At 57.8% G+C, this 23,551-nt stretch overlaps 1 protein-coding gene across 2 annotated transcripts in view; it reads left to right on the top strand.

The window, feature by feature from the left end:
* TRPM2 (transient receptor potential cation channel subfamily M member 2) overlaps nt 1-23,551 on the top strand; it is a 55,162-nt gene that overhangs the window by 4,300 nt on the left and 27,311 nt on the right. The window contains exons 5-13 of one of the 2 annotated variants that reach the window (XM_040621825.1): nt 8,151-8,319; nt 8,901-9,081; nt 10,758-10,928; nt 13,244-13,420; nt 14,585-14,646; nt 15,630-15,830; nt 19,532-19,634; nt 22,792-22,913; nt 23,133-23,486. In XM_040621825.1, the coding sequence (XP_040477759.1) occupies nt 8,151-8,319; nt 8,901-9,081; nt 10,758-10,928; nt 13,244-13,420; nt 14,585-14,646; nt 15,630-15,830; nt 19,532-19,634; nt 22,792-22,913; nt 23,133-23,486 (1,540 nt within the window). Of the gene's footprint in view, nt 1-8,150; nt 8,320-8,900; nt 9,082-10,757; nt 10,929-13,243; nt 13,421-14,584; nt 14,647-15,629; nt 15,831-19,531; nt 19,635-22,791; nt 22,914-23,132; nt 23,487-23,551 lie in introns of those variants that run through there. The other variant, XM_040621824.1, reaches the window with a different exon arrangement.

Below are 23,551 nucleotides of genomic sequence, written 5' to 3'. Positions count from 1 at the left end.
CCTCCACGACTACCTCCACGGGCAGCAGCGGACACGTTGCCTCCACGCTGCGGGACATTTCACTCCTAAGCCCCTGGCTTCCCGGTGGGGCCCCCCACAAGTCAGGGGGAGCGTGCGGGCGGCTTCACAGGAACCTCCCGGAGGTGTGGCGTGTCTTGGCGTTCCTTGAGGACGTGCTTCCCCTCCAGCCACACTCTAGTGCGTGCTGTGCCACAGACGGGCCCCGTTCTTCCTTACTTCTTCCACTCCTTCCTTGTCACCGGCTGAACTCTGGTGGCCCACGCTGCCTCTGCTGAGCAGCCCTCCCTGACTGCACTGGGAAGGACCCTCTCCCTCCCCCCCATCCAGGTACTTGTCTTTTATTCCAGTCGGTTGCACATGGTTGTGTGGCTCTGTGGGGCAGAGTCACTTTCTCAGTTCCCACCGTGGACAAATAGCGTCCAGCTCACATGTGTCGCCTGAGGAGGGAGGAGCAGCCCGTGTGGGGGGTCCTGCGTGGGTAAGGTGGAGAGATGATGACATGGAGTCAGGCAGGAGTGGCCCCCACGATGGTGCCGTTCCCGGGGTCCTGTGGCACGCCCCGGTGTCATCACACCCCACGCACGTGTGGCGGTTCACGCCCCTGCTTGGCCCCACTTCAGAGAAGAGTCCTCACGTCTCAGTGCTGGGAGCAGATCCCCAAGCCAGAGGGCTGCCGGCATGTTCCAGAGCACGGGGACCTCTAATACACGCGGTGGGGGGTTTCCAGGCCACACCGCTCTGTCTGACAACATACAGAGAGAACTTTGCGTCGAGGTTTCTGGTGTTAGTTATGCTAAAACAGGCTCATGAACAGCCTCAGAGACACCTAGAGCCACCCGAAGTCCCCGTACAGGACTCACAGGCCGCAGAGGCTTCTGAGACCTACCACGCCTGGTTTCCATCTTGCGGGGGCTCCGGGCGCCCCCGATGGAACCCCGGAGCCCTTCTTTGCTCTGAGTTACGACCCCTGGAGAATGTTGACAGGGGTCAGAGAGGGCTGGGGGACACAGCTTGGGTTTGAGGTACTCCTTTTGTACCCCTTTCCCCACTTTGGAGAAAAGGGCTCAGGACGTGTTTGGTTCTGGAAATTTCCAGAAGCACCTTTACTAGCATCGGGTTTAATGCCGGGCGTGCCACAGGGAGATAGCAGGTGGAATGGCTTGTTCACTCGGGTGTTACGTTGAGGCCTGGGGGCCACGGGACCCAGGGAGGGCCAGAAAGATGGGGGACACCGAGAGGTATTTTACTGTGAGGACGTGTCAGTGTAATTGGTTCATAGCAACTAGAGTGAGCAAGTCCACCGTTTCCTGATTGGCCACGACTTATTAACGTAGTTCCCTAAATTGTGTTTCAGAAGCTTTAAATGAGTGTGAACTCGGGGAGAGGGTTTATAGCTGGAAAGGGGAAGCAGGCTTCCGGAGGTCCTGGGGAGAGAGCCAGGGCCCGGGGCATCAGGAACCTCAGGGAGGGTGGGAAGCTTGGCGAGGCGCAGCTGCGGGAGATTTTCCGTCCTCCGCTAACTGGGAACTCACCAGGCACGTTGGGTGCCCTGGCAGCGGCCAGGGTCTGGGTCATCGCCCGGAAGCACCTGTTGCCCTCAGACTGTGGGCTAGAGCCCATTTATTGAAGAAGAGGGCACCCTTATGATCTCCTAGTTTCCTTCTCGAAGATTTGGGACCACACGTGGCAAGAGTGGGGTCTGCGGAGTGGTGGGGTGCCTGTGGTTGGGGCCGTGCGGCTGCCTGGCACCCTGGTAAGCATGCAGGAAGCAGCGTGTCACAGCCTACTGCTCGTCCGTGTGCTTCCCACAAGGAGGTGCTCCCTGCGGGTGGGCAGGCCCCAGGGAGGAAGGGGGGCTGATTCCAGGCAGAGGTGGGCGGTGGAGGCTGGTTTCCGGGGGTCCTCGAGGCCGCCCTACGTGTTCAGTGATTTGCTAAGACTTCTAGGACCCAGCGACAGGCTGTCACTGCACAAGGACACACACCAGGCTCAGCAAGGGAAAACACACGAGCAGGGTCCAGAGACCCCCACGCGCAGGCTTGTGACGCTCTCCCCCTCCTGAGGGGCATGCCCAGAGGGAGAAGGGCTGCAAGCCATGCGGCGGGTCTCTGCCCTGCAAAGCCGTCGGGGACTCCGTGCCCGGGGTTAGCCCTGTGAGCTGGTCCCATAGGCGGCTCTGCCTAGCCCCCCCCAAATTCCAGGACCCGAGGGAAAGCAAGTGTTCCGCACAGATCCCAGCGTTTGCGCGGTCGGGGCCCAGGGCAGAGCCCACGGGTCGGGGACAGCAGAGCGCTCTGAAAGCCGGTCGGCAGGGGCCGGCAGGGGCCAGCCGTGTGACCAGGCCCCTCTGGAGCCGGCAGCGTCAGGCCTGCTGGGAGCGCGTCCTGCACAGAGCCCTTGTCATCTGGCCCATCAGACCGGTCCCTCCAGCGGATGGCAAGAGGGCGTGGAGGACTGGGTCCTCCCCGTCACAGACGGAGCTTCAAAACAGATGTATTTCTAGACTTTAAACATTTCCATCAAATGCGCTAGGGTCTCCCCCACCCTCTTCCAGACCCGAACCCCCTGCCCCCCACCATCTCTGGTTAGTCCCACGTCCTGAGGGTCCTCCTCGGCTCTGTCCTTCCCTCCGCTGCCGCCCCGGACTGTCCCCGTATTCTGTCACGTTTACGTCACGGCCTTGGCGTGTTGGTTCTCTTCTCTGGAACACCAAATCCTCCTCCATCAAACGCAGAGACTGAAGTGGATGCTTCGGAAACTTCTCTCAGGACGAGGCGAGCGAGCCCAGTGAGACAAGGCGCCTCTCCAGACCGCAGGGAGGGACGCAGACGGAGAGACCGCGCCTCCGCGGGGTCCGTCCTCCCACCGGGGCTGGTGCTGGTGCTCCCGTTTATGCCTGTCTGGGCCACGACCTCCACAGAAACTCTGATTCTGTAATCCTGGGCCAGTGGACTGGGTGCCGTTTCCTGCCCCGGGTCAGCCTGGGGAGCCGCGTAGATGAAAGTCCAGCAGAGGGGCCGGCGCAGGGACCAGCTAAGGAGCTGACCCGTCACAGGCTGTTAGAGACTGAGGAGGTCTGGGGCAGCACTGGGCCAAGACGAAGAGCTGGGTCCTCATCCTGGCGGCTCCATCCCTGCCGTGGACCATAGGTCGAGGAGGTCACACAGCACACTCACGTGCACCCCGAGATCACAGCAGGTGTGAGAGTGCCTTGCGTCTGTCTTAGGGGGTCTGTGGAGGGGGTCGGAGGGCACGCCCTGAGCTCACCACAGGTGGGCCCTTGTGCTCCGAGCACTGGAGGCCCCTGTGTCACTACACACAGCAGGAGGGGCAGCCCTGAAGGAGCCCAGGAGCACGGGGAATAGGCAGGCTGTGAGTCTCTTTTAATTTTTTATTTAAATTCAATGTAGTTAACACATAGTGTTATTATTAGTTTCAGGGATAGTATTTAGTGATTCATCAGTTGCATGTAGCACCCAGTGCTCATTACATCACGTGCCCTCCTTAATGTCCATCACCCAGTTACCCCACCCCCCTTCCCTCCAGCAGCACTCCTTTGTTTCCTAGAGTTAAGAGTCTCTCATGGTTTGTCTCCCTCTCTGATTTCATCTTGTTTTATTTTCCTCTTCCTTCCCCTGTGATCCTCTGTTTTGTTTCTTAAATTCCACATAGGAGTGAAATCATATAATTGTCTTTCTCTGACTTATTTCGCTTAGCATAATACCCTCTAGTTCCATCCATGTCATTGCAAATGGCAAGATTTCATTTTCTGATGTCCGGGTACTATTCCATCGTATATATGAACCACATCTTTATCCATTCAGCTGTGGATGGACAGCTGGGCTCTTTCCACACTTTGGCTGTTGTGGACATTGTTGCTGTGAACATTGGGGTGCAGGGGCCCCTTCGGATCACTCCATGTGTATCTTTGGGGTAAATCCCTAGTAGTGCAATTTCTGGGTCGTAGGGGAGCTCTATTTTTAACTTTTTGGGGAACCTCCATACTGTTTTCCAGAGTGGCTGCACCAGTTTGCATTCCCACCGACAGTGCACGAGGGCTCCCCTTTCTCCACATCCTCACCAACACCTGTCATTTCCTTCCTTGTTGATTTTAGCCATTCTGACAGGTGTGAGGTGGGATCACTTTGTGGTTTGGAATTTTATTTCCCTGATGCCGAGTGATGTGAAGCATTTTTTCATGTGTCTGTTGGCCATTTGTACGTCTTCTTTGGAGAAATGTCTGTTCATGTCTTCTGCCCATTTCTTGACTGGATTATTTGTTTTTTGGGTGTTGAACTTGATAAGGTCTTTATAGATTTTGGATACTAACCCTTTATCTGATAAAACATTTGCAAATATCTCCTCCCATTCTGTTGGCTGTCTTTTGGTTTTGTCGACTGTTTCTTTGCTGTTCAGAAGCTTTTTATCTTGATAAAGTCCCAATAGTTCATTTTTAGCTTTGTTTCCCTTGCCTTTGGAGACATGTCTAGCAAGAAGTCACTGTGGCCGATGTCAAAGAGGTTGCTGTCTGTGTTCTCCTCTAGGATTTTGATGGGTTCCTGTCTCACATTTAGGTCTTTCACCTATTTTGAGTTTATTTCTGTGTACGAAGTAAGAGGCTGTGGGTCTCTTAACCTATCCTTGGTGCTCTGCAAGGTTAATTGTTTTGCACTAATTTTATAAATTATTTCTAGGGGCACCTGGGTGGCTCAATCGGTTGGGCATCTGACTTTGACTCAGGTCATGATCTTGGAATCCTGGGATCGAGCCCTGCATTGGGCTCTGTGCTCTGCTGGGAACCTGCTTGTCACTCTGCCCCTCCCCCAGCTCATGCGTTCTCTTTTTCTCTCTCAAATAAATAAAATCTTAAAAAAAAAAACTATTTCTAGAACCTTATTTGACCCGCAAAGCAATTTTGAGGGTGGGGTTTTCCCCATCTACCAGTAGAGAAATGGAGAGCCAGAGCATCTGAGACTATGCACTGGGTAAGTGGCAGGGCAGCCCAGCCATCCTTCCCCTGTGCCACCTGGCCCAGGTCTCACCTCGCTCCGGTCTCACCTGGCCTTGGACTGCTTGTTCTGTCTCATCTGGATCTTGTCTTTCAGGTCACTCGATACAACCAAAAAGTCAGAACCTAAAAATTCATAATTTCCAGTTAAATGAGGTATAAAGAGCACATTTATCTCCTCTCCCTCCTGAAGCCCCAGTGAATAGCAGTGAAGGAATAAAAAGTCTCAACCCATGAACATGAAGGAAATAAGAGAGGCGGTCATAGCTGACAAGAGGTGTTGGTGCATTCTTGCATGGAAAGAAGAAACCAGAGCGGGGAGTCCCGGAGATGGGCTTCTCCTGTAGCACCTCCCGGCTTAGGCCAGCTGGGCCCCGGGCCAGGCTGCAGGGTGGGGCCTTGTGCACCCTGCTGGCCCTGTGTCTAGAAGGTGCTGCTTGGAGCCTGCACTACATGTGGGTTTTTAACTTTTTTATTTTGGAATAATTACAGAGTTTGGGAAGTTGCAGAGATACAACAGGTATCTCCCCTGGTTCCACCACGGGCTCCGCGCCCGTGTCCTCTGTCCCCGTCACCCTAACCCCTGGCAACCATGAATCTGTTCTTCATCTCTGTAACGTTCTGACCTCGAGAATGTCACATGAGGACTCCTACCCTACACGATCTTTTCAGTTTTTTGCTCAGTGCAATACCATCAAGATCCACCGGGTCGTTGGGTGTGTCCAGTCTGCTCCTCTTCATTGCTGAATGGTCTGGTCACTTCCAGTCACTTCCAGTTGCCTCCATCATTACACTGGAAGTGAGATTTTTGAAGAAAACAAATAATTAGGTCTCATTTTTTTAACCCACTCTCCCAATCTGTGTTTTTTTTTAAACTGGCGTATTTAGGACATTATATTTAATGTAATTATCGATATGTTAGGATTTAAGTCTGGTGCTGCATTTTTCTGTTTTCAGTTTGTTTTTTTCATTTTTCTCTTTCTGCACTTCTGGGGGACTTGAACATTTCTTTGGAGTCCTGTTTACCCTTCCTATTGCTTTCTTCTTTTCTGATATTCAACAATTCCACCTGCTATCACTCCATTTCTGTTTAGAGCACATCCTTTATCCATCCTTTTTGGGTAGCTCTGCTGGTGATTCTCTTAATTTTCCTGCATCTGAAGATGTCCAACTTCTGCCTTCCGTGTGAATGATGTGTTTGCTGAGTAGAGAATTCTGGGTTGGTAGGTTCTGGTTTTGTTTGCCACTTCCTCCTTGCACTTCTTTCTGGTTTCTGATGAGAAGTTGTTTGTTATCTGAGTTAGTTTCCCCCAATAGATAAGGTGTAATTTCTGTCTTGCTGTGTTTAAGATTTTTGTTTTGTCTTTAGTTTATAGAAGTTTGATTTCATGTCTCCTGGTATACATCTCTGTGGGTTTATCGTATTTGGTGTTCCCTTAGATTCTTGAATCTGTGAGTTTATGTCTTCTTTCCAAATGCAGGAGATTTTGGCCATTTTTTATTTTTCTTTGCTATTATAGGTATTATTTTGTTTTGATTTTAGTTTCTAATTGTTTGTTACTACCAAATAGACATAGAATTGATTTATTTCTGTTGATGTTGTACCCCATAAACGTGTTAGACTTATTGTCAGTCTAATAGCTTTTTATAGATTCCTTGGGATTTTCTACACACAGAATTATCTCATCTGTGAATAAAGATAGTTTTACTTCTTTCCCTATATGTGTGCCTTTTTTTCTTTTTTCTTTCTTTTCTTTCCCTCCTTCCCTTCCTCCTCTCTCCTCTCCTCTCCTCTCCTCTCCTCTCCTCTCCTCTCCTCCTCTTTTCTTTTCTTTCTGCCATTCTGCTAGCTAGGACCTCCAGTGCCTTGCTGCACAGCGGAGTTGAGGGTCGACACCACTGTCTTGTCCCCAGTCTTCATGATGAGATCTCAGCCTTTCATCCTTGAGTATGATGTTAGCAGTAGGATTTTCACAGATGCTTTTTCACCAGGTTGAGAAAGTTCCCCTCCATTCTTACTTTGTTGAGAGTTGCTATTATAAACAGGTGTTGAATTTGGTAAAACACTTTATGCACCCAAACAAATGATCATTAGACTTTTCTTCCTTATTCTGTTAATATGATAACCCAAACTTGCATTCCTGGGAAAGCTCCCATTTGGTCATAATTTTTTTATTAAGTGTTAAATTTTAATTTCAGCGTAATGTACAGTGTTATATTGGTTTCAGGTGTATAATATAGTGATTCAACACTTCCATACATAACTCAGTGCTCATTGTGATTGGTCATAGTTTCTTTACATGCTTTTCCAGCCCTGCCTCCTTTCTCTCTTTCTTCTGGGACTCTGAGGACACACGTTTGCTCTTCTGTCATAGTTCCACTAGTCCTAGAGTCTTCTCACTTGGTTGTTTATTTAGGTCTGTTTTCTCTCTGGTGTTTGTATTGGGTTATTTCTATGTTCTATCTTCAAGTTCATGGATTCTCTCCTCTGCCACCTTCATTCATTGGCTGAGTTCACCCACTGATTTTTTTTTTTTAATTTTGGTTGGTTAGTGCATTTTTTACTTCTAAATTTCCATTTGATGTACCTTCTATTTTTTTGCTGAAACTATATTTTTTCATTTTTTTCAAGTGTGTCCATGATTCCTTGGTAAAGCATTTTTATTAGAGCTGCCATAAAATCCTTGTCAGATAATCCTAACATCTGTATCACCTTGACATTGGTAGTTGCTGTCTTTTCTCATTCTGGCGGAGATTTTCCTGGTGCCTGATATGACTAGTGATTTTCAATTTGAAACCATGATATTTTGGATATTATGTATAAGATTCTGCATCTTGCGTTTTAGCAGGTCCCTATGACATATCTATGGGGGAGGGAGACACCGCCTCATTATTGTTATGTGGGGATGGGAGTCCAAGCCCCTCTCAGCCGGAGTTGATACCTGGCAGGGAGGGACTTCTTATTCCTGTGGTTGTGGGAGGGATGCTTAGCTCCCCACTGGGCCTCCACTAACACTGTTGCTGGGGGTGACTCATCATTGCTGGGGGGTGAAAGTCCTGACACCCTGGAGGGGAGCACAGAGGCAGCTTGCTTCCTCCAGTGACTGTGTGGTCTTTGCAGGAAGGTGGTGTGTGAGTGTGGATACACACGCCAGCAACACTTGGAGGAGGCTACCAGGCCCCACACTTTGCAGAGCAAAGATTGGGACCCCAAAAAACATGTCCAGGAGATGCCAACAGATGCTTTTGGTGACATTGTTTTCACAGGCCTGGGCCAGAAGGTGGGAAAGGTTGGTCTTCATCCCTCCATTGTTCCCACTGTGGACTCGCATCAACTTTCCATGATCTGAGGTGGCCAGGACTTCCTGGCATGGGAGAGAGAGGCTGGCTGAAACTCGAGGCATCCAGCCTGCCAGCAGTAGGGGAGGGGTGGGCGGGGGCTCCACAAGGCTCACAGGAGACCCCCAGTACTCTCAGAGTTCTGGGTCACCACAGAACAGGATTGGCCTTGGGCTGGTGTGTCCTACAGCAGAGAAGCAGGGTGGGGAGGGTGCTGTGGCCACAGGGCTGTGCTGAGGGGGTTGGGAAGATGGGAACTGGTCTCCTCAGGGTGGCCGGTCATCCCCCTGGGCCTTGCTTCTGGGCCTTTGCCACGTCCCCCTTCCTCTCAATCTGTGTCCTGCTTGGACGTGGCCACTTTTACTCACTGGATCTGGATCCATGGTGGGAGGTGTCCATCCACCTGGCTGGGGCTCTCAGGCATGGCCTGGTGTGGGGGTGCCCATTGCCCCAGCTGCACTGCCATCTCTGGGGCAGGGCTGGCCACCCACTGACACAGGGTGTCCTCTGCTGTCCTCTGACTTCCCTGCAGTACGTTCGCCTCTCCCAGGACACACCCCCCAGCGTGATATACCACCTCATGACCCAGTACTGGGGCCTGGACGTCCCCAACCTCCTCATTTCGGTGACAGGCGGGGCCAAGGACTTCAACATGAAGCCCAGGCTGAAGAGTGTCTTCCGAAGAGGCCTGGTCAAGGTGGCCCAGACCACAGGTAGCACTTGGGGTTGGGAGCCATGGGCGGGCTGAGCAGACAGCATCAGGGGTGTTGGGACTGGAGCGGCCCTCAGGGGTCACTGAGGCCATGCCCCCCCAGGTCAGACTCACCTGGCCCTTGCTGGCCTGCAGCGGCTTCTGCTTGGCTTGCTCATGGGACAGACATAGGCCTAGCGAGCTGCTGAGAGCGCCACCCGGCTCTGCAGCCACAGACGGCCTGAGTCAACTGTGAGCTGCTGTGGTGGCCGGTGGAGTGGCTAGAGGTGGTCGTGTTAGCTGTGGGGATCTTAGTGAAGGTCTCCGTGAACCAAATCCCTGTTCCCTAATCCATCCGTCCACATCTGGGAAGGATGGACTGCCCTGTGAAGAGACTGCCTCAGGGTTCCATGTCCCTAAGGCCACACCTCCAGTGAGCACAGGGCAGGGCCCAAGGCTACATGAGCGCCACGGGAGGCGGCCCTTGGTGCTCTCTCAGAGTGATGCCATGGTGCCCGTGGCCTCCAACAGGGCTACGCTGGGTAGGTTAACAGCAGGAGAGCAAGGGTTCTGGGTCCAGGTGAGACTGGGGCACCCAGGGGACACTGACCCTCTTTCTAGGGCCTGGTTTTAGCAATGTAGGAGGGCCACGCCCCTGTTTGGTCCTTGCCCTGAAACAGAGGCTCAGTCTGAGTCCTCCTGGCCCGAGTCTCTTGGAGTCTCCTCAGCACGTGGGACTTGACCGTTCGCCAGGCACACTCATGACCTTGGCTGTGAACCCGTTAGGTGCTCACCTGTCCCCCAGGTCATCACAGGTGACAGTGTGACCACGTCTTGATGGTTATCTTTTTAGCATTCAGTGGCAAAGCCCTTGCTGCCACGTCCCGGCCCCAAAGCCGTGCCACGTGTTTGAGCTTGTTCCTTATGGTGATGCCACACATAACTGACTTCCAGGCACTGGTTTCCGTGCCGTGGTCGGCATGGCCCCGGGAACAGGCGTCCCCCACAGCAGTGAGCTTTGCCCTCGCCTGCGTTCCGTGGAGGCAGCTGCAGGTCTGTGGCTGCAGCTCTCCCCGTGTCCCCCCTCATCCGGGACACAGGTTAGGGGAGGAGACCCCACGGGGGATCTGCTTTCTCGTGGCAGGAGAGGTGCAGCAAAAACAGCTGTGGCACAAATCCGCAGCGCCCAGGCCTGGTGGTCCTGCTCCTTGCCTGCACGGGGCGACCGGAGCCGGTCCCCGGGTCAGGCTGGACGGTGGGTGGGAAGGGAGTGCCAATGCGCAGCACGGCGGGGCGGAAGGTCAGGAGCAGGGGTTCAGTCCACCACACTCGGGCCCAGGAACTGAGGGGAAGAAGGGACATTCACGCCTTGGAGTAGAAGAATTCAGACAAACGTGTTCCCAAGTCCAGGACAGAGAAGAAGCAGCGGGCAGGTGGGGAGAGAGGCCTGCAGTCCCCGTCCCTGTGCCCATGCCCTACATGAGCAGGTGGGAAGCCTTGGCCCCTAGAGCCACACCATGAAGACAGAATCACAGTGTGGCTTCCTCCGTGGTCCTGGTTCTGAGACTTACGCCTGATGATGAGTTAGGGAGCCCTTGAGGAGGGACCCCGCAGATGAAGGGAGTGAGCATCGAAGGACACAGGGCCCTCGGCGTCAGGCTTGTGGGTGGCAGGTGCACACCTCGCTCCTCTCCCCAGGGGCCTGGATTATCACCGGCGGGTCCCACACGGGCGTGATGAAGCAGGTGGGCGAGGCGGTGCGGGACTTCACCCTAAGCAGCAGCTGCAATGAAGGAGAGGTCGTCACGGTCGGAATTGCCACGTGGGGCACCGTGCACAACCGGGAAGGCCTGATCCACCCCTCGGTGAGCTCGGCGACCTCCCCTGGGGGGGCACAGGAGGTGAGGGCCTGATCCCATTAGCACCACAGTGGACAGACCGCCGTCTGGACACCGGGGTAAGGGGAGGGAGGAGCCTGGACGGGAGCCCTGGAGACGGGGGCTCATGCCCAGCCGCACCGCAGACCCTGATGACTGGGTCAAGCAGCTAGTTCGGCTGGACCCCCTTCCAACCACAGGACAGGTCCACGTAGGAGTCGCCTCAGAACTACCACAGGTCATCGGGACAGACACTCCGATGAGACGTGGATTTCGCAGAGGGCAGGGCGCGCCTGGGTGGGGTGACCCTATGCTGTCTGATCCCAAAGTCTGAGCCCTTTGAACCCGCACCGAGTGGTGGCTTCAGCCCAGCACGGCTTCTGGCGTCACCACCACACAGGCATGTAGAGGACGGGGCAGCAGGAGATGCCATCGTGCGAACACAGAGACTTGCGTTGGAAAAGATCAGATTCATTCAACGAAATTTTTACAGGACACAGTGGATTTGGCCCAATGAGTGCACGGGCACTTAATTCACACGGTCGAGGACATTCCAGGAGCACGCTGGCCCACGACTGGCCCGTGAGTGGTGGTTTATGAATGGGCCTCCAGTCCGCCACGGTGCCTCCTGTTACAACACGGTTGCTGGTGACGTGGCCAGCCTGCCCCCCCAGCCTTTGTCCTCCTGCACCCGACGGGACTGGTTCCACCTTGGTAGCTCATTCCAGGGAGTGGAAGTCCGAGGCTGAGAGAGATGGGGTGACTTCTGAGACCCCTTTTGACCTTCTCCCCGTGACAGCTCCCTGATGTCCTCTGTGGACGACAGGGGATGTGTGTGCTGGCCCCACAGCCATCCCTCCTGCATCAGTGTCCAGGGGCTGCTGGCACAAGTGATGGCAAACGCGGCGGCTGAAAGCAGCAGAAATGCGTTCTCCCACTTCTGGAGGCCAGAGGTCTGGAATGAGCCTCCCTCACCACAGTCGAGATGCGGACAGGCTGTCGTCCCTCTAGAGGCTCTGGGGGAGGCTGCTTCTCCCTCCCACAGACTCTGCTGGCCGCTGGGCCTTCCTTGGCTTGGGGTCCTGAGTCTTTGGATGACAGCAGCTCAGCCCGCTGCAGGCTACCCTTGACCCCCAAAGAGTCACGTCCGTCCCACATGCAAAGTATATTCACCCCATCCCTAGACTCCCCACATTACCAACCCATCACAGCATCCGCACAGCCAAAAGTCCCCGACCTCATCATCTGAATCATCCAGTCCGGGCTCGGACGACACTCTGCGTGTGATCCATCTGGGGACAGCACTCCTCCTCGTGTGTGGACATGTGACGCTGGAAAACAAGTTACTTTCTTCCAGAATACAGTAATGGGACGGGCGTCCCAGGGTAGCTGCACGTTCTCATCCCAAAAGGGGGAATGTGGCAGGAATAAAGGGGTCCGGGTCCCCTTCAATTCCAAGCCCAGCAGGGAAATCGTTAGGTCACTGAACTCTGGACTCTCTGTGACTTGAGGCTCTGGCTGCGGCCTGGTCCCTGCCCCCGCCCCAGGGATGATCGGGCCGTCTTCTTGAAGGTGACCTGCCTGTTTCCCGCCTGTAGAGGTTTGGAAGTCCGACGTCCCGTGTCCCTTTGGTCCAGGTTAGCAGTGCTGCTGACACAATATCCTGTCTTCCCAGCATGTGTCCCAAGGGGCATGCCCCAGACACGGAGCCCGTCCTCAGGGCTTTCGCGGATAATGCCGCCTCTGTTCTAGGCTCCCGCCGAGGTGGCCAAGCCCACAACCACCCGCCACCTCTCCCACCCCAGCGAAGGTCCAGCTGCGCCTGAGAGCTGGCCTCCTGTCCGCGACCCGGGAGCTTGCAGGCAGGCTTCGCAATCTGGATGGGCTGTGTCCCAAGTCCTCAAGTCCCCGACCCCTCAGTGTGTCCCCCTCCTCAGCAAGAAGCAGCGAGGCGGGGCCTGCACTGCTGCTCGGACAGCCCCTGGCGCTGCGTCCCCGCCCACCGCTTACACTCGCCCCACGCAGCTTAGCTCCGCTTCCTGCTCAGAGAGCAATGGTCGCCCTCCTCCCGTTTCCAATGCCATGGTCCTCGTGCCCCTCCTGTCCCTCTGGGCCCCGCCCAGCAGCCCCTCAGCGTCCGTCCATACCTCCATACCGCCAGGGACGCTCTGCCGCTGGAAGACGACGACGGCTCGCTCCACCCGCTCCTCACTCCCTCTGGTGGCGCCCTCAGCACCTGCGCTCCCAGCGCTATCTGTTCCTCTTCTACCACGTGCCCTGTGCACTTTCCGTCTGTCTGTATCTGAGCTTCTCTGGCTGTCCCCATCATGGATGAGGAAGGCCAAGGGCACCTGACCTGCCTGGACAGTAACCACTCCCACTTCATCCTTGTGGACGACGGGACGCACGGCCGCTACGGGGTCGAGATTGCCCTGAGGACGAAGCTGGAGAAGTTCATATCGGAGCAGACAAAGGAAAGAGGAGGCGAGTGGAGCGCATTTTTTGAGGGCTATCGGGACAGAGGGGAGCCAGCTGGTCAAGGGGTCTGGGACACAGCCGGCCATGAGCAGGACGTCCAACAGGTGGGGTGCTCAGGGTGCCACGGGACACAGCTGGACTTCTTCCCACCATCTCTTCACCCTTGTTCAGTGGGGACGTCTTCCCTCAGCCCGTTTAACTGGTGGAGGGAGGTGGGGGCGAGCCCCAGCTTTTCTGCTCTCTCGCAGGTCGTAGACCACCTGCAATCACTCTACAGCAACGGGCTCAGTTTAGAAATAAGACATCCTTTCCCTTGTGGGTGACATGGGGTTGGTTCTAGGACATGGAAAGGGCAGACACACAGGAATTCGTGCACGATTTGAGGGGTAGAGAGGGGACCCTGAATAGCAGGGGGTGCCAGCTCTCTGTAGCAGGCTGGGCAGCCGCCTTTAGAGCAGGGAGCAGTGGTGTCAAGCTTGGCTTCGCGTCAGAGTCCCTGGAGGACCGGTGTGCAGGCCCCTGAGTGCGGGCGGGTGGAGACACCTTGCCTTTCTCCGTCCTCGGGTGAGGCTGACGCTACTGGCCCAGGACCACAACTTAGAGCCCTGCTTTGCCTGCGGGGGCCCGGGCGGGGGTGGGCGGAAGAGCCACCATGGCACCTGGAGGCAAAGTTTGCTGCCCGGGAGAGATTTCTAAAGTCCTCACCGGGCCCCGGACCGCTGGAATGGATGGAAGGCTCAGGGCAGGGGGCGCACGGTGGACAGCGGACGGAGGTCCCACACTGTGCTCCCCGGCCTTGACGGTGCCTTACGCCCCTGGGCTGGGTGTGTCCCCATGGTGTGCCCAGATTTGAGGTGCCATAAAAGGGCCGGTGAGAAAAGCAGGCTGGTCATGGTGACTGGCCAGGCAGACAGCCCTGCCTCCCCTCCCGCCCCAGAACGGGAGCAGAAGTACACAGTGGAGGAGCCCTCTCAGGGCCTCAGGTCTGCTGTCGTTACACAGAACCAGCCGTCATCCTCGGACTGCAGAGGACTGCGTCCTTACCACGCATCTCCCATCGGATGCGTCTGCTGTGATTAGGCTGGAGCTGGGGGGAGGCGGGCAAGAGTGCCCAGGTAGAGGGTCTGAGCCTCCATGTTCCCTAAATCGAGGATCTGTGCTTCGTCCTAGGTGTGGCCATCAAGATCCCTGTCGTCTGTGTGGTGCTGGAAGGGGGGCCCGGCACCCTGCACGTGAGTACTGGTGGGGTGTAGGACTCTGGAGGTCCAAGGTCTGCCGCAGGTGGGACTGCTGGCCCAAAGCCCCCTGACCAGCATCCACGGGGCCATCGTTGGGGGGCCAGGAGAAAGGGAGGGGCTGTGTGGCAGGGCCCTTCCAGGCGTGGTGGGAAGGTGGCCTTCGAGGAGGTGCCCTGCTGTGGGAGGGGCATGCTGGCTCTGGCCCTGGGTGGCTGGCCAGGAAGAGGGGTCCCAGGGGGACTGTAGCGAGGACAGAGTCAGATGGTCCCCCGCTTCCAGGACCCCCGGGAGTGTTCTCGAAATTGCTGCCCTCAGGCCCCACCCCAGCCCCACGGGACCACAGCTGAGTGTGAAGTAGGCTCCCACGGAGAACACAGTCCACGGCGTGTGGTTGGCCCTGCTGCTGGAGCACTGGCTGCAGGGACAGGATAATATTATAGCCTGCACATTGGGGGCAGGAGCAAGGACCATGGGAAATGTCTCGCAGGAGGACTTCCGGGGGGATGGGAGTGTGCCTGGTGCCCCACGCCCTCCCCACGTGGAGCGCTCTGCACGGGGGCCCCACAGATGGCACCCAGACCTGCCTCCCCGGCCCAGAGGGTGTCCTTCCCGCAGGGTGTCCGAGGTCCTTCCTGAAGCTGACCTCGCCCTGGATGTCTGGGGATTTGCCCTGGTGGTCCTGGTCTCGCCCTGGGCCTTCCTGAGGGACAGGCCAGGCCGCACCCTCTCCCATGACACCGATCAATGGGCCAAAATGTCGCCGGGGTTCTGTTTCGATGCTCCCGGTCCACCTGAGCAGTGGGCCTCAAGGAGCTGGTCTGTCAGGATTTTCCCCTCCGGGCAGAGGAATGCTACCAAACTCCATGTTTTCGGTACATTTCTCAGGAGCCCCTTAGCCCTGGTCCTGAGCCAGCACCACGGGGAGAAGTCCCCAGTTCGGCGTCAGCGTGGGACTCACGGGGGCCCCTGCCTTGCAGACCATCTACAACGCCATCACCAACGGCACCCCGTGTGTGGTCATGGAGGGCTCAGGCCGCGTGGCCGACGTCATCGCCCAGGTGGCCGGCCTGCCCGTGTCTGAGATCACCATCTCCAGGATTCAGCAGACGCTCAGCCTGTTCTCCCAGGAGATGTTCGAGACCCTCAGCGAGAGCAGGATTGTCGAGTGGACCAAAAAGGTGAGCAGACGGGCCCGTGGGTCGGGAGGCACGCCGCCAGCTCCCAGACACCGTTAGCCTGGAAACAGGACCCCAGCGGGCCTGGAGGGGCGTGGCGTGCTCTGTGGAGGGTGGGGGTTTTGTGAGGAGCAGGCAGGGGCCCAGGGTGGGTGGGAAGCCTTCAGGAGGGCATGTCTTAAACCTCTTGTCCCTGGAAGTTCAGGCCTGTGCTGGGGAACGTTGGGGGCTGACAGTGCAGCTGTTTTGGAAGAGGGGTCTACTGGGTTGGGGGGCAGGAGGCTGCCGTGGAGACCAGGGCAGGGGCAGAGGGGTGGGGAGCCGAGATCTAGGCAGCAGGGGTGCTGCCAGGTGACCGCCACAGGCAGCAGGGTCCGGCATAGCCTGCAAGCCTGGTGAGCTCCAGCACCCCCCACTCGGGGCAGGTGAATGGAGGCATCTGAGGGCCGGCAAGGCAGGGAGGCAGGTGAGGGGCAGGGGCCCGTGCAGCATCTGGAAGGGGCTTCATGGGCACCCCTCAGCTAGAGACATCTGCGGGGAGAGGGGCCCTCCTGGGGATCTGCAGGTGCCGGTCGTGTTCCAGGGGACTCCCTGGTCTCCAGGAGGACACCCGCAGGGGCACCACGGCAGGACGTCCTGAGTGGACACTGGGAGTTTGGAGATAGGGCCCTGCAGCTAACACCCCAGCGCAGGCCGCGGGAGGGCCGGGCCTGGCCCTCGGCTGCTGGGCTCGGCCTGTTTCCAGTGTCGTGCGGCTGCTCTCGTGCTCTTTTTATCCTGGAATAATTTCAGCATTGTAGAATAGCCGCAAGGATAGAGGGTTTCTATCCACGCTTCACCCACGCTCTCCTGACGCTGGCGTCCTGCGGGGCGCAGCGCACTTTCACCGCTGAGATCAACTTTGGTTCCTCGCTGCTGGCTGAATGCAGAACCCGCCCTCCCTCCCCTCCTTTCTTAGCAGAGATGTTATGTGCCTCGTACCTCGCTGCCAGATGACAAAGGTTTTCTGGAGCCACCGTAAGCTCTGCAGGAGGGTGGGCTGCTCTGGCCGTGGGGCAGGCTGGGGGCTGTGGCGCCCCACTTTCCACCCCTGTCCTCAGCTCCAGAGCTGTGAGCCTAGTCGGCACCCCACAATCTCTGTGTGGACCTTCTCCGCCCCTGACCCACTTCTCCAAGACCAGGCCAGTCACAGCACTGACATAATTGCTCCGTGTTTCAGTAATTTTGCTTTTTTTTTTCTTTTTAAAGATTTTATTTATTTATTTGACACAGAGACAGCCAGCAAGAGAGGGAACACAGCAGGGGGAGCGGGAGAGGAAGAAGCAGGCTCCCAGCGGAGGAGCCTGATGTGGGGCTCGATCCCAGAACGCCGGGATCACGCCCTGAGCCGAAGGCAGACGCTTAACGCGCCCCAGTAATTTTGCTGTTAAATGCGTCGTTACTTCACTCTTTTATGCCTAAGGGGGCAGATGACATTGTTCACAGACCGGGAAGAGTGGGGCCCTCGCAGGCGGGGTGGGGGTGAGCGTGAAGGAGTGTGGCTGCGGGGGGTCGGCCCTTGCTGACGCACACAGCCCCGGGGGCAGCCCAGGGGAGCTCGAGCGGGGAATCCCCACACCTCCCCGCTCCAGCGGTCATGCGGACGCTGCTGTCCCCGCTGCTCTCCGAACCGGGCTCAGGGCCCATCTGTCTGGAGTCACCCAACCTCCGTCTCATAGCCGGATCCTGGGGGGGCAGTTGGTGCTTCTCGGACCCTGGGTTTCCCCAATAGGAAGCTCGGTCTGTGTGCTTCACCAAGGCAACAAGCCAGCTTGTAAAAACTCCTACAAACCCAGAGTTTCAGTGCCTGACAGACGCTTTCCGGGCAAGTGTGTAGATCTGCTCAGCTCCTCGGACGATGTCGAACTTCGAGCCACGTGGACAGTCTGTGCCCAGCAGCCAGGACCACAGGGACAGCCGTGGTCGGCCAAGTGGAGGGGGATGCAGGCCTCGGGCGGGTTGGGGACCTGGCGGGGGCAGCCCGGGCTCACTCGAAGGGGGCAGGTGCAGGTTTTCCGGGGCTTGTGGGTGGCACAGAGCCTCGTTCTCGTGTGCGCGTACTGTGGTCTGCAGGACCGTGGGGGAGCCGCGTGTTCTGTGAGATGGTTTCGCCCTGAGCGCCGGCTCGGTCTGTGAAGACGCCAAGGTCCGGTGGTGAGCGTCTGCTCGGTCCCGATGTAGCCGTGGGGCGTTGGCAGGCACGCCTTTGGGGCCTTTCCCCAGTCAGTTTATGAATTATTCAGGCGATTCTTGGAACTGAATCTAACTCGCTATTGTCCAAAGTTGCCTGCTTCGATCCACTCTCCAGGGCTGGCTCAAAGCCCTAAAAGTGGTCTCGTCCAAATCCGTCTCAAGCCTTGCCATTCATCGTCATTCTTGTCTGGTGGGGAAGGGACCCTTAGCTGCAGATTCATGATCCGATATTCATTCAACAAACCTCAGAGTGTTGGTCTACACCGTGGGTGGCGGTGTAGGAGGGTCTTGTTCCCTCCGGTGTTGCCGCTGGCGGGCATGGACATCCACTGTGGGGGGGGCTCATTGCAAGGGCTTGCAGCCAACACCAGAGAGCCGCGTGTCAAAAGGAGATTGTTTGCTCTCTCTGAGCATTGCTTTTCTTGTCCTTAAAATAGGGATAATTATCACTGTAAACTCCGAGGGTAGACAGAGCAGCCACACGAAGTGCTTGGTACTGTGTCCGCACATATGAGCGCAAAAACGGGCAGCTACTCTCATTCAGTCAAGGGCTGGGTAAACTCAGGAGCCGTTATTTTAGCTGGGGGGGGAGGGTAGGTTTGGGGAGGGAGACCGGGGGGTATTTTAGGGTCAACTTGGAAGGTAGATGGGCGGGATGGGGAAGGTTGGGGTCTCAGACGTGGAGGTGGGGCGAGTGAGGCTGGCCTCTAGGTGGGGAGTAGGGCCAGGCTGGGAGCGGAGGCGGGGGTGGGGGCAGGCAAGGCGGGGCGTGGCGTGGCGGGCTGGGGAGCTAGGGAGAGAAGCTGGGAGCCCACGGGAGCCGCGGTGAGATGTGTTTGTGAGAGGCTCACCCTGCCTCAGCGTGAAGAGCCTGTGGGGAGCAGTGCCTGGCAGCAGCTGTGGCAGATAGATGGGTGGTAGATACGTGGATGGACGGATGGACGGAGGGGTGGACAGATGGGCGGACGGACGGGTGGATATAGTGGGTGGCTGGATATATAGATGGGTCAATGTGTAGATACGTAGGTAGGATGGGTTGATGGATAGGTACATGGACAGGTAGGTAGGTGGGTGGGTGGATGATGGGATGGCTGGGTGGGTGGGCAGGCAGGAGGGCAGGCAGGCAAGGTGAGGAGTGGCAGGGCCCAGGCAGGAGGACCGGGGAGAAGTCTCAAGTTCAGTGGTGTCGGGCACTTGGCAGACACTGTCTCGTGGCGGGGTGAGATTCCTTACCCTTGGGTTGTGTCTCCATCGGCAGACCACTCAGGAACATCGTGTGTTTGGTCCCTACGCGTCTTCGTCGTCACTGCTGGGGTGCGGGGAGGCCAGGCGGTGGCCCGGGCCACACGGGCAGGCAGGACTCATGCCTGGGCTCGGCTGTGCGTCTGGCGTCTCGATTCTGCAACTGCCCTTGGAGGAGGCAGGGGGCCTGAGTGTCGCCCCAAACCTCACTCGGGTGATGTTCGTTGCAGATCCAAGACATTGTCCGGAAGCGGCAGCTGCTGACCATCTTCCGGGAAGGCAAGGACGGCCAGGAGGACATGGACGTGGCCATCCTGCAGGCCTTGCTGAAAGGTGAGGGTCAGGCAAAGTGGGGCGAGAGGGAGAAACGGAACGAGGGGGCTCGGGACCCTGAGTTTGCACGAGATAAAAAAACGACCTCTGGGTCAGATGCACTGGTCAGAGGGCAGCTGGCGGTGGACCGCGCTGGGGCCCACCTCACTGTCCTGCAGGCAGGGGGATGCCCCGCGGCCGGTGTTGGGGGTTCGGGCTCCTTTCTCCAACTTCTCTGCTTCACTGGAGCTCGAAAGCAGCCACACTAAGATGGCCCTGTGGGCATCACGGTCGCACCTACGAATCCAGGTCTCCGAAGGCCTGCTCCTGACCCATGTGTCCTCGCACGCCTGCACTCCTCCGGCCCCCCACAGCAGGGACCCCCGGACAATAAAGCTCCCGCGGTGGCCTGGCTTGGGCCAGCCCCTTGGTCTGCCCTCTGCCCCACACTTTCCCGTCCTCCCCCTCCTGGGGGAGAGCAGATGCCCCCGTCTCACCCGCTGGCTCCCACGGGGCCGCAGACATCCCTGATGCCAGGAAGCCTGTGCTCTGCCCACTGGCCGCTCCTCATCCTCGAGGGACCGGGCAGCAGGGCCGGAAGCTGTGACGGGAGAAGTTCAAACCCGGGCTTTGTTCCACGCCCTCCTCCTGACGTAAAACCTCACAGAACCAGCGAGATGGTTAAAACCAGGACCAGGGCTCCCATTTAAAGACCTCTGTCTGGGGAGACAGAAGAGCCAGGAGTTGCTGGTTGAATAGAATCAGAGCAACTGTGGAGGACGACGGTGGGGCAAGCAGAAGCTGGGACGCCACCATGGACCCCGTGGACCCCTGTCTCCCACCAGCAAGGACACGGGGGGCCAGAAGGCCGGCGTGAATGTCCGAGTGACGACAGGGTTTTGACAGTCTTGCTTTGGGGCACCCAACCCTTCTGTTCACAGACGGGGCTATGAGGATATCTGTCCCTTCCTTTTCTTCCCTGAAGTGGCCGAATGACCGAGAAGAGGGACACCAGGCCGCCTGTGTCTGGTAAATCCCCTCAAAGGCAGTGACGGGGGCCCCCGGGGCCCTGAGTGTGGCCATCCATGCATAATGCTGGAGAGGGAAGGATCTCCGGCCACGGCCAGGATGGACCCCAACATCTGCTCTCCAAGTGCTCTCGGGGCATCAAGAGCCAGCGAGGCCGGCACTGTGAATCGTGGTTTCTCCTCGGGCACACTGAGTGGGGAGGGCGGGCCGGAGCCTCTGGGGTGTTGGAAATTTCCATTCTTGGTCGTGGTGGTGGTTACACGGTCGTCGAGCTGCACATCTAAGGCTGTGCTCTTTAGAAGCATGTCGCCCTCCGCGAGGAGTTAGGGAAAGCTGGTTTGGTACCAGCTCCGTGTTGTCCAGCACCCCGTGGACAGTGCCTCCGAGCCCCAGCCCAGGGAGAGCGGGGTCGCGGGGAGCAACAGAGGTGCATTTGTTCCTGGAAGCAACACAGTGCGACAGGCTGTAATTGGTTGTTCAGGAGAAAGGCAGCGGGACTCTGAGACAGGGGGACCCTGTTGTGTGACTATAAATGAGAGAAGAGAAACACACACACATATGGTTCCGCAGTGACAACCCCTTCACAAACCAGCTTTATGGAGGCACAGCTTACATACAGCTACAGCCCCCCTCCCGGGTTTACTGCCGTGTGCATGTGAACAGGCACGCCCCACCGTGTACCCACCCAGCCAGACACGGGACACTTCCCCCACCCCCCAAGGCTCCCTGTGCCTCTGTGGGCCTCGGGCAACCACTTAACTGCTTTCTGTCCATATAGTCGGCCTTCCCCTGTGCTGGAGCCCCCCGTAAACGGGACCACGCGCCGTGCTCTCTGCGTCTGCTTCTCCGGCTCCCTGCCACATTTTGAGATTCTTCCGCATGTCGCACGTCTCAGAACTCCGTGCCTTTCTGCCGCGAGTGGTCCTCCACCGCGGGGGTACCGTCGCCCGTTTCCCGCTCTGTGTGGCTGGACACGCGGGCTGCCGCTGGTGTGGGGCTGTCACAGCGACAGCTGCTCTTTGTTCCCGTTTCTCTCGGGTCCGCATCTAGGAATGTGGAATTCCTGGTTCTTCATGGTAAGCGTATGTTTAACTTGGTAAGAAAACGCCAAACTGTTTTCCAACAAGATCGGCCCTCTGTACCCCGCCGCCAGGCGTGGACGTGCGCTGCCGTGGCTCGGCGTCGTCACCGTCACTCGGCGCGGTCCGCCCTCCGGGGGTGTGTGCAGTGACAGCTCGGTGCAGTTTGAATTTGCATCTCCCCGATGGCCGGCGACATCCTGGGTTCGTGGGCCGTGTGCATCATCCGGTGACGAGCCTTTCGGGTCTTCTGTCCGCGTTTATTTGGTTTGTTGTCTCCTTTTGAGTTGTCGAGGTCTTGATGGACTCGGATACAGACCCTCTGTTCGGTACACGCCTGGGGGTGTTTTCTCTTGGGTCCTGGCCCCCTTTCCTAGTTCCTTCAAGGTGTCTTTGGCGAGTGGAAGGCTTGGGTTTTACTGGAGCTTAATCGATCCGTGTTGTCCGTACGGCTCCTGTTCTCTACCCCCCGCGGCTGCAGGCTTCGCTGCGGCAGCTCTGCGGACACAGCCTTTCCGCTCCGGTCTCCACGCTCAGGTGTCCACGCTGCCCCTCACCTTGCTTCTGTGTGTGCTGTGAGGAGAAGTTCCTGTTTCCTTCTCCAAATAACGACCCGTTAGGATGTAGAGCCAGCAAGAGAGAGCAGGACCTCGCTGGCAGAGTGCCCGCAGTGAGAGCCTGGCTGAGCTCTGCTGTTGGTCAAGGCGGGAAAGGGAAGGGACCGCATGTGCAGGTGTAACGTTTGAATGTTCCTGCAGAAACGCCTGCATGTCCGAGACTGTTTTCTTTAAGCTTGGGGGCCGAGGGGCTTGACCGGGCGAGGGGCGGGGGTGAGCCAGAGCGATGCCCCAAACCCAGACAGTCTGTTTCCAGCACTGAAAGGAAACGTGTCTTCGTGAAGGTGGGGGGAGGGGGTGGGGGATTTTGCGGCTGGGCATGCTCTTCAGTCAAAGTCACGGAGAGACCAGGGTTGGTGACAGGTGCCTCCCTGTCTGACTTTATCGAATGGCAGGGACTGGCTTTGAGGCCCAGACCGGTGCCCCCTTGATGCGAGTCCCTTCTACCTGCAGCCTCTCGGAGCCATGACTACTTTGGCCACGAGAACTGGGACCACCAGCTGAAGTTAGCGGTGGCGTGGAACCGCGTGGACATCGCCCGGAGCGAGATCTTCTCCGATGAGCGGCAGTGGAAGGTAGGGCTTCTGGGCGGCCCCGTGGAGGGTCTTGTTGGCCCGCAAGAGCAAGGACAGGCCCTGGAGGGTGGCCTCTGTCTAGACCCCGGCCCTCGCCCTGGTGGAGAGCACTCCGGGCCACTTCCTCCCTTCCCGAATCGGAGACACCGGCACTCCGCGTCTCCAGCGGCCCCGCGATCAGGGTGTGCGAGGCATGCGCCCCATGGTGCTCTCCCTCAGCCTTCAGAGCTGCACCCCGTGATGATGGCGGCCCTCATCTCCAACAAGCCCGAATTCGTGAAGCTCTTCCTGGAGAACGGGGTGCGGCTGAAGGAGCTTGTCACGTGGGACACCCTCCTCTACCTGTACCAGCACCTGGACCCCTCCTGCCTGTTCCACAGCAAGCTCCAGAAGGTGCTGGCTGAGGAGCCCGAGCGGCCGGCGTGCGGGCCCACGGCCCCCCGCGTGCAAATGCACCACGTGGCCCAGGTGCTCCGGGAGCTCCTGGGGGACTTCACGCAGCCGCTGTACCCCCGGCCCCGGACCGGCGACCGGCCCCGGCTCCTGCTCCCCGTGCCAAACATCAAGCTCAACGTGCGTGCTGGTGATGTGCCCCCCCCCCCCCCCCCCCCCCCCCCCCCCCCCCCCCCCCCCCCCCC

The sequence above is a fragment of the Ursus maritimus genome, unplaced genomic scaffold (assembly GCF_017311325.1).
Source record: "Ursus maritimus isolate PB19 unplaced genomic scaffold, ASM1731132v1 scaffold_4, whole genome shotgun sequence".
NCBI lineage: Eukaryota > Metazoa > Chordata > Mammalia > Carnivora > Ursidae > Ursus > Ursus maritimus.
This window is presented reverse-complemented; position numbering and strand designations above follow the sequence as displayed.